Source organism: Nuphar pumila, chromosome 7 (assembly GCF_984573655.1).
Source record: "Nuphar pumila chromosome 7, dmNupPumi1.hap1.1, whole genome shotgun sequence".
In the NCBI taxonomy this organism is placed as follows: domain Eukaryota; kingdom Viridiplantae; phylum Streptophyta; class Magnoliopsida; order Nymphaeales; family Nymphaeaceae; genus Nuphar; species Nuphar pumila.
The window spans coordinates 35165435-35176432 of NC_143255.1; the positions used below are offsets into that span (position 1 = coordinate 35165435).

A 10998-nucleotide genomic window follows, 5' to 3' on the forward strand; every position below is an offset into this window, starting at 1 on the left:
GGATTTCCCTCGATAAATATTTATAAAAATGGAATTGGAGCAATCACCATCTATGTAACTTTTGCTTCATTATTTGGTAGCCTCTAGCCACCGTCCACATATTAAAGTTGAGGCTGTTGGGTCGATAAGTCTGATCTAAGAGCCCCGGCTGGTCACAGTCAGGACCTACCTTGAGTTTGTATCCAAGTGAAGCATATGTGGATCTATTCAGTGATCTTTCTAAACCAAAAGTCCAAAAACCCACCATATTAAAAGCAAAACCTTTTTTATATGTAAAATAAGTAGGATCCAAATCCGGAAATCCGAATTTTCCGCCCCTTCTCTAGATCAAAATCCATATGGGGATGGGATTACTGTGGTAATCAAATCGCCAACCAACATGAACCTGCTAAACAGAGTTCGAGAGTCTCAATATGATCAGTTTGATTAAGTGTTGATGGAACATTTGATCCAATTAATCCGGATTCAATTTGGTGATGCAGAACCAAGTTTGGGCTCGGAGCAAGTTGGACATCTTTATATTGAAGGTCTGATTAAAAATGGGTTCATCATATTAGGGAGCATTGGGTTTTCCATGACTGAATAATGGATCTGGAAACAGCAGGGGTGAGTCTCAACCTATGTACAGGTTAGCAGTTAGGGAGACTAATGTCCAATACAGTCCTGGACATATTTGGATCTTACCCAACTCCGATTCATTTTAAAACCCCACCCGGTATATGGGCCCACGTTGGTTCGTCTTGGGCCTTGCCAAACTGACCCAGTGGTAGCAGTAATGTAGTTGAAGCAGAAAATGAAGACTGCCATAATTGAGATTCCAACACATTACCTACCTTTGAGAAGGGATTTTACTTTGTCATCATTCTTACAATTCAGTATTCAGCAACAAGAAATATTTGCAAATTCCTTAAACTCAGTGCTCAACACCCTGTCATGAAAAATATTTAATTTGACACCTATTTTGACGTGTGCATTTATAGGAAAACATGTACTTATCACCAAATGAAATGGTCCTAAAGTTAAAGTTTCCCTCATAAATGCTCTTATTTTCTCATCTTTCCTTCTTCCTTTCCCATGCTAAGCATAGAGGCCTATTAGTCTCATTGCCTCAACCTTCATCCCTTGTTTCTACAAGAAGAGGCACACCAACGTTAGTCTTCTTCTCCTTCTCTCATCCCTTCATTTCATTCATCCCCTCCAATCCAAAAGCCTGCAAATGAAGGGAATTCCCCAGAAGCGGGCCACTTTCTTGTGCATGGTGTACATGATCATGGCAATTCGGATGGTTGCGGATTCGGCGAGGACTATTTCTGATCAAGTTACTTCACCACCCGGTCTGACATGTGGCAACCCATGCCAAACTCCGCCTACAGTTATAAATTGCCCGCCTCCACCATCGCCACCACTGCCATCGTTGTCGCCACCGCCGCCGGCTTCAAGCTTTTATTCGCCTCCTTACACACCAGGTTCAGGGTACTACCCTCCACCAAGTGGGTACACTCCTTTCTACTACCCTCCCCCTTTTGTCAACTACATAGCACCACCTCCCCCTGATCCAATCTTGCCTTATTTCCCATTCTTGTATAGGCACCCACCTCCCCCTCCTTCCCTTTCTTCATCACCTATCTTGTCTATTGCACCAATTTTGAGTCTGGCCATGGTTTTTCTTGCCTTATATTTTGGCATATGATCTCCCATTTGATTACTTCTTGTCATAACTCCTCTCTCCCATCTAGTATTATGGTGTGTTATGATTTTTTTTTTTGATAGGGTGTCTTTCTGAAATTACTGGACCATACTGCAATTTAGAGAGAGATTTCTTCTTTCTTTTTCTTTTCCTATAGCTTAGAGGTAGGAAATGCAGAACGTTAACTGAAGGTGAGGGAAGAGAAGGAGACGTAGCTGCTGCTTCTGGTTTTATTTTTTTTTTCATGATATTATTTTGTCGGTTACGTTACATTATGTAACGGACTAAAATAGTGCTGTCGTTACATCTCTGCAATTAATGAAAATATCATGCCAATTATATTCCTGTCACATACAATAAAGATAGTGTTCCCAAGTATTATGTTCGGTGAGGATTGAATATAACGTCAAATACTTCTTTTTGAAAAGCAAGCTGGGGTTATGCAGACCCTTGCCAGTTATACAACGACACCGTTGGGATTTGAACTTGTAACGTCCCAACACAAGGTGACGTGCACTAGCTGCTCTTACCAGACAAGCAGAGCCCCCCCGTTGGTTCATAACAATAACTGCTCTCCTCTCTATGAGCCAATTCTCTCTCTGCTCTTTTTTAAATCTTCTTCCATCTCCATCTAGCTCGCCTTTTGCTATTAGTGGTCTAAGGAGGGTCCTTAAATAGGACACAGAACCTGGCCAAGCCCACCCGTCAACAGTTCTGGGCTGGACCGAGGAGCAAAATCCTGGCCTAGGCCCAACCCACTAGAATGTCATCAACTTAAAATGTAAGCTTGCTTAAGAAGGCTCTTTTATATGGTTGCATACTGTCCATATTGTGCTTGGTTAGTCTAACCCCATTAAGTAGAACACTGATCTAACGTCTCATAAGATTCAGACTCATGCAAACCAGAGAATGAATTTCATTGGCATTGTCTAACCAAACATCAAAGAATGACTGGTAAAGAATCAACTCTCATTTGCAAAGGCAAATGAGAGTGGTTTTCATATTTAAGTGAGAATCGGAATCACAAGGAGCCTCACTTCAATTCTGATTCACATGACTCCTAGTCAAATTTGATTTGCAATCACGTAGCCCAGCAAACTAAACTTACTTCTCAAACAAATTATATATATATTTTTATATTTATATGGAGAAACCACTCCCAAAATCAAAGACCTAGCTGCCTAGCTCTGCCTGCTGTACTTACGGTGATTGTCTTGGCAGCGCAAAACTCCATGGGCTTATCGAGTTGCCAAACTTTGGCTTGCGGGGTGACACTTACCGGATTTGAACCTCGACCACCTGCCTAGCTGCCATCCCACTATGTCAGAGAATGAATTTCATTGGCACTGTACTATATATATTTACAGAAAAAGGCAAAGTTGCCCACAGGGGCTCTGCTCATCTGATAAGGGCAGCTTATGAATGTCACCAACTTAACAGAAAGTCACAAGTTCAAAACCCACAGGTGGTGTCTCTTGTTGCACGGTCGAAACAAGATGTACTCCACGGTAGGTAGGGAGACTTTAAGGGTTTCACCCAGTCGATGATGGAGGGCTTTTCCTTGGATTATCCAAAAAAAAAGAGGCCAAGTTGCTTCCAGAATATTTGTTTAATTAATATTTTCCTAGAAAGATGAAAATCTTTTCTTCTCGTGCATAGTTCTTTGGTGCGGATGTGGTATCAATGAGTAATATCTCAATATTCATGCCTTCTTGAGTATGACAGTATATATATATATATATATATATATATATATATATATATATATATATATAGAGAGAGAGAGAGAGAGAGAGAGAGAGAGAGAGAGAGAGAGATGAGCAGGTTCTGGGCCGTTAGGCACATTCAAAAAGCAAAGTTTTTGGTATTTTTCTCACATCTAACACTGTATATGTGATTTTTAGGTTTTATTTAGTGGAAACCTAATTTTGGATCACTGGAATTTGACGTGTATACAGTGGGTAATCCAAAATCAATGGTTATGAAGGCATCAAATTTTTTTGGCTCATAAAAATATATATTTTCATCAAAAAAACATGATCCAAGAGTCAGTTCCCACTAAATTGAGCATGCTAAAGACATCTGACGGTTCAGATCTTTTATGAAACACTTCAAACTATTGGGCTTAATGGTGCAAAATGAGAAAAGGAGGCCTAATATATTCCGTTCTCATGTATATAGAGTAGAACGTAAGTGCTTGCGATACATTCTTGATGGGTTTTTCTGCTTTTTCAATATGTTTTTTTTGCAGTTCTAACCCCATAAATGTGTTGGGCATGGTCGATTTACAAGGAATCAAAACTTCGATCATGTGTTTTTGATAAAAAGTTAATTTTTGAGCATCGAATATTTACAAAAATTTTGGACCTTTGGTTTTTCAAACCTTATAAAAACCTACCCATCTATGGGAATCGAACACTTCAAAAGCTGATCCTTATAAAATCAAGTACATAGATCACATTTGTACGGTCAAAATTTAAAAATAAAATGAAAAATCCTGACAAACCTATCAAGCACAAATCACAAGCAACTAATGTTAAAGCACCTGCACTCTGCTCCATATATATATATATAGAGAGAGAGAGGTCAGTGCTGAATGAAACATGCTAAATGGGTTTTTCTGCTCTTTGGTATTTTTTTTGCAGTTCCAACCCAATAAATCTGTTGGGCATGAATGATTTACGAGGAATCCACACCTGAATCATGTGTTTTCGATGAAAAAAATGATACTTGGAGCCTAAAAAATTTACAAAGATTTTGGACCGTTGATTTTTTAAACATTATAAAAACTCACCCATGTGTCGGAATCTAACACTTCAAGAGCTAATCCCTATAAAATCAAATACATAGATCACATCTGCTCGGTCAGAATTTATAAATAAAATGAAAGAGACCTGAAAAACTCATTTAGCATATTTTATTTAACACAGACCCATTACTATATATATTATGGTACCCAATGAACCATGCTAAACCCATGCATATAATAGGGATGCCAACAGATCAGATATTATCCAATGTCTGACCCAATCTGTCTTTGTTTAGTAGGATTTGGTAAGCCAAAACCACATCCGATTATAATCAGATGCAAATATGGTTTTGATTTTCTGCTACCAAATCTGATGGGTATCAGACGTTACATGTAAAAAAATTGTATAGGGTTCGAGTTTTTCACCATCTGAATCCAAATCTGATTTCAAATCCGTTTAGCCAACATCCATCAGGTCGGATCTGGTATCGGTTACATACGACCCAAATCTGAACCTTTTACATCCCTACAGCATACAGGTTGATCCGCTTCAAAATGCATGAGTAATGTGAGATTGACTCATTATTAATGCATCTTGACACTAGAGAGCGTTCTTCCAAAAATTGAGGCATGTATGTCAAGATGGATTTCATGTTCAAATTTACTTCAGACATGGATATTATAGGTGTTACTATATTGAACAGATCCAAGATGAAAGAAAATTCCACTTGTTTGGTAGGGGCAGCCAGTGCATGTCACCTTGTGTTCGGACGTTGCTGGTTCAAAACCCAATGGTATAGTGTAACTGGTAGGGTTCTGCATAACCCCAGCTTGCCTTTCAAAAAAAAACTAAGCTTTAATTAAACAAGTTGAATTACCTTATCTAATTATTCTTTTAATTTCTTCAGCACCTCTGGCCTTTTAAGCATGGCATCTATCTGACTTATATATCATTCAAATTACAGTATCACTACTCTGAAAATGCACTTTTGGCAAATTAACTAGATTTTTGCCTGTCGTGATTAAATACAGTTAAAGCAATTGAGATTGTATTTTAATTAAATGCAAAAGGTTAACTACAATTCTAATGATATAATAACTACGTTTGAATTTCTAAAAGCAATTGACATTGTTAGTTAAATACAAATATTTAAGTACAATTCTAATATTATAATAACAATGGTTGCATTTCGAAAAAATGCTCAAAACCTAGTCACCTTTTCAAAACTTTCTACTAAAAGGCGAAAACACTTTTTTAATTAGATATAATGCACGACTCTGATTTATTGGGCAAAGTTTATGCTAAAAAAATTTATTCTAAACATGCTTAGGATCCGCAGGGTTCATTATTTTAACCGGTAGGGGACTGCCTAACTCCAACTTCCTCTGCTGAAAAAAAAGGAAAAAGAATGGTTAGCTGATATAATGATCTAGCAGTTAACATGTTGACCGCTACCAGTTTATTTGTAACACCCTGATCTGGGACCTCAGAAGTCCGAGTTCGGTTGGTATTACTTCCCAGAGGGAAGAGTGCAAAGCTTACACAGAGAAAACGTGGTTAAAAAAAAACTTTTTATTTTATTTCCATAATCAACTTTTTCTTACAATGTTCATCATTCATAACAGAATAAAAGCAATTACAATTTATTCAATGACAAGGAAAAAAAATTATACCAAATGCTTTGCTGAAACTGCTCACTCTGATACTACTGCCTGGAACCTACAGTTGTAATTAAACAAGAATGAGGGTGGGTCTACAAACCAGTAAGGAATAATTATAAGTAAATAAACAATCAATTTACAACTGTAGTGGGCTCTAAGCCCCTAGTCTTAATTTAATTCTCGATACACCACATATGTTTGTATATTTTAATTACCCCCATGATCATTCTCAAATACACTCTCTCTCAACTATCACTAGGCTGGCTATACCGGTAATAGCTGGCTATACCGGTAATAGTCATCTATGGGAGTAGCAACCCTGTAGAACACCCCAATTCTACATGTTGGACAGACAATGAACCATACACTCACAGTAGTCCCCAGACCACTAGGCACTGCAGTGAACCACCACGGGGACCCCACCGGTAGCTAGCCGGGAGGTTAAGCTCTCAATCTCGACATGGTTCATGCTACATCCAAACCATGATGGTTATCAACCATCTAGGGTTCTCCAGAGTCCCAAACCAGTGTGAGTGAAATCCTAAGTCATAACTAAGTTCACATATTGAACAATATTCTCAAATTCAAAGTTCACTCGTACCCTCACGAGTGATGTCATGACTAATCACAACAATCTCATTCTTAATCTCATGATGACGTTAGGACTCACACCGCTCTCACTTAGCACGCAATGATGTAGTGTCTCTACATCATTAAATCACCGGCGGCCCACTCTTCATGGTGGTTGCACTCTGGTCGCGAACCAGGTAGCCCTTGCCACAGGTCGCCACTTCCGGGATTTAATGGGTACTGCATGCTGAACTCTAAATATCCATTCATACTACATGAATGAACTAAATGAGACTCTAATCCAAACTTAATCTCATCACAAAGCATGATATTAATGATCAATTAGACATGCAATCATAAACACAATCGCCTTCTATCATGCATGACATATTAAAACTAACATGCATATCACAATAAACATGTATTTAAATTAACTCATAATGTCAAGCATGAAATTTAGGCATGTCATGGTCTCACTCAACGCTATCATGCTAATCACACATCTATAGCACTACGATAACAAGCAATGTGAAAAAGAGTTTATTCACATCTAAAGTTACTTATAATATCCCTTACCTCAAGTGAGAACAATGTACTCTCTCCGAAATCGAGTCTCACAAAGCTCTAACAATAGGATCTGGTTATTAAAGCAATATACTTGAATCAGTTCACAAACCTCTTACCAAATTACCAAAATACCCTTCCTGAATCTTACTCAAGAAACCACGGTTTCTGCATTACTATTTTGGCAGAATTTCATAAACCAATGGATTCCTCTCTTCAATACAAATCCAACGCACCAAACCTCACTCGATTCCGAGTTTGGAGTGCGAAGATATGTCCATTTTATTGAAATGGATCTCAAGTATCCAAATGGATATCTTGGTACATTTCGGATTTCGGGGCAATTTGAGACTATTTTCTAATCCAATTCTAATCTGGATCCAAACTCTGGTTGTTTGGATTCAGATCCATTGCATAACTGGATCCAAAACTGTTTGACTGGATCCAGAAAGTCTGACTGGATCCAGAATAGTCTGATTGGATCTAAACCGGATCCATTCTATTCTGAATGGATCCAAAATAGTCTGACTGGATCCAGGACAGATTGACTGGATCCTGGATAGTCTGATTGGATCCAAATCTGCCTGACTGGATCCTGGATAATCTAACTAGGTCCAGACCTGACTGGTTTGGTTCAGACCTTGGGTCAACCAGATCGATTCAGACCCGATTCGGTCTGAACTGGTTCGACCCGAACCAGAAATATCCAACCGGTTTGGTTTGAACCGGTTCGACCCGAACCGGTTTGTCCTGAACCGGTTCACCCAACCCTGACCCGGTTCGGTCTCGGTGCAACCCGGACCGACCCGGTTCAGTCTGGGTTGCACCCAGTCCGAACCGGCCTTTATTTTTTTAAAGCACTCGGTTTGGGCGCGACCCAGACCGGAGGGCTCGGTCTAGGTCGCACCCAGACCGACCCGGTTCGGTCCAACCGGTCCCCCTAATTAAAAGGGCGGAAGGGGCTGTGCCCCTTCCGATCACTGGTGCAGAGGGTCGGCCCCTGCCGACCCTCTCTCTCCACCCACCTGCCTGGGCCCACCTCCGGGGCCGGCCAACGGCGTCGGCTGGTCGCCGGGGCCGGCCGTCGGAGTTGGCCGCCACAGGGGTCGGCCGCCACAGGGGTCGGCCGCCACAGGGGTCGGCCGACCCCCTTCTCTCTTTCTCTGTCGATTTTTTTTTTTTTCAAATTCTAAAACTCGCCGGCAGCCATGGCTGTCGGCCCTCTGAGCTCCAAACCAAAAAGAAGGACGAAGAAGGGATTACCTCGCTATTGTCGCCATCGTTCACCGTCGTCCTCGCCGGTAAGCACCTCTCTCGCTCCCCTTCTCTCACTGTCTCTCCCTCTGCCGCTCGATGCAATGCGGTGGAGGGAGGCTGCGTGACAGCTTTTATAGCCCTCACGCAGGGTGAGGATAACCCTCACCCTTCGCGGATTTGGGGGATGAGGTTTATCCTCACCCCCTCCGTTACGCGGTTTCCTCTTTGGGGAAACCGTTACATTTTTTTTAAAGATTATCCCCTCTGGCGACTTCGCTGGAGGGCTTTTTACAATTCTACCCCCCTTAAAAGAAGATTCGTCCCGAATCTTACCTGGAAACAAATGTGGAAATTGCTCGCGGATATCAGATTTACGCTCCCAAGTAGCCTCCTTATTGCTATGATGGCTCCATCTAACCAATACGAGAGATAACTGCTTGTTTCTCAGCTTTTGCACTTTCGTGTCCAGGATTTCGATGAGCTTTTCTCTCATACTCAAATCATCTTGCAAATCTAATACAGTCTCAACTGTATCCAATATATGGGAGAGATCTGACACGTATTTTCGCAACATGGAAACATGGAACACGTTATGAATTCGAGATAAGGAAGATGGTAGAGCTAACCGGTATGTTGCCTGACCAACCCTTGCCAGTATCTCAAATGGTCCAATATATCTGGGGTTCAACTTTCCTCTTCGACCAAAACGCATTACTCCCTTAAACGGAGATATCTTTAAAAACACGTGATCACATTGCTCATATTCCAACTCACGACGTCTTTTATCCACATAACTCTTCTGTCGACTTTGTGCTGTGAGAAGACGCTCTCGAATGAATCTCACTTGGTCTGTCATTCGCTGAACCGTCTCTGGCCCTAACAAACTTCTTTCTCCGACTTCATCCCAACACAAGGGAGTTCGACATCGTCGACCATACAATGTCTCAAATGGAGCCATGCCTATACTTGCTTGAAAGCTGTTATTGTAGGCAAACTCCATTAATGGCAAAATATCATTCCACGAGTTGCTATACTCCAAACTACATGCCCGGAGCATGTCCTCAAGGGTCTGAATGATTCGCTCAGACTGACCATCTGACTGAGGGTGAAAAGTTGTACTCATTTTTAATTGTGTCCCCATAGCTTCTTGAAAACTTTGCCAAAATCGTGATGTGAACTTCGAGTCTCTATCTGAAATAATTGAATCAGGTACTCCATGAAGTCTCACAATTTCTTTAATAAACAATTGAGCCAGTTGGTCACACGAGTGAGTTGTCTTACAAACTAAAAAGTGAGCTGACTTAGTTAGCCTGTCGACAATCACCCACACTGAATCCATCCCATTCTTCGTCTTTGAAAGCCCCGAAACAAAGTCCATTGATATATCCGCCTATTTCCACTCGGGTATGGGAAGTGGTTGCAAAAAACCACCTGGTCTTTGGTGCTCAATCTTCACCTGCTGACATACTAGACATTTGCTAACAAACTCAGCAATGTCTATCTTCATACCATTCCACCAAAACGTATCTTTCAGATCTCGGTACATTTTGGTGCTACCGGGATGGATAACATATCTATAATGATGTGCCTCTTCCATCAACAAATTTCTAAGTTGATCATCTTTGGGAATGCAAACTCTCTGACGATATCTAAGAAGTCCTTGATCAGAAATATTGAATTCTGATTTTATACTTTCTGAAATCTTCTTTCTTACTTGCATAAATTCTGGGTCTAAGGGTTGCTTTTCCTTAATTTGATCCCACAATTCTGACTTCAATGTGGTTTGAACGAATAATAATCGACCTGGTAAGCATTGAACTTCTGCCTTCTGATGAGCCACCGAGGAAAATAATTCTCAATCTGCAAGTCTAGCTAATGCTTCTGCTTTAGTGCTAAGAGCATCAGCGACTACATTCGCCTTACCCGGATGATATTTTAGCTCGAAATCATAATCTTTCAGAAATTCCAACCATCTCCTTTGCCTCAAGTTCAAATCTTTCTGAGAAAATAAATATTTAAGGCTTTGATGGTCGGTAAAGACTTCAAATTGCTCGCCATAGAGATAGTGTCTCCATATCTTAAGGGAAAAAACCACTGCTGCTAGCTCCAGATCATGCGTCAGATAGTTGACTTCATGAGTTTTGAGCTGACGAGATACATAAGCTATCACTTTTCCGTGTTGCATCAGAACACAACTCAATCCTTTGTGAGTGGCATCACTATAAATAGTGAAACCTCCAGATCTAGAAGGTAAGACCAACACTGGAGCAGTGGTCAAACGCTTCTTTATCACCTGAAAACTTTGCTCACATTTCTCATTCCACTCGAACTTTACATCTTTCTTTGTGAGCTTCGTCATAGGAGCCGCCAACAACGAAAATCATTCAACGAATCTTTGATAGTACCCAGCTAATCCCAAAAAGCTGCGAATCTCGGTAGGATTCTTGGGTCTTGACCAATTAGTGATTGCTTCAATCTTTGCAGGGTCTACCATAATCCCATCTTTAGA

At 40.7% G+C, this 10998-nt stretch overlaps 1 protein-coding gene across 1 annotated transcript; it reads right to left on the bottom strand.

Annotated features, from left to right (window-relative positions):
* Nucleotides 1-6131: 6131 nt before the first annotated feature.
* On the bottom strand, nucleotides 6132-9201 carry LOC149831886 (uncharacterized). The gene is made up of 2 exons (XM_090013097.1): nucleotides 8823-9201; nucleotides 6132-6190 (listed from the first exon to the last, which is right to left on the bottom strand). The coding sequence occupies exons 1-2, from the start codon at nucleotides 9199-9201 to the stop codon at nucleotides 6132-6134; spliced, it is 438 nt and encodes a 145-aa protein (XP_089869223.1).
* Between the last annotated feature and the right edge of the window lie 1797 nt (nucleotides 9202-10998).

Bases quoted from the DNA above. Each gene is read 5' to 3' on its own strand.
- LOC149831886 (XM_090013097.1), bottom strand. From the start codon at position 9,201: ATGCGTTTTGGTCGAAGAGGAAAGTTGAACCCCAGATATATTGGACCA. The intron at 6,191-8,822 runs GTAAGATTCGGG...ACTGGTTTGTAG, and splicing joins ATTTCCACATTTGTTTCCAG to ACCCACCCTCATTCTTGTTT.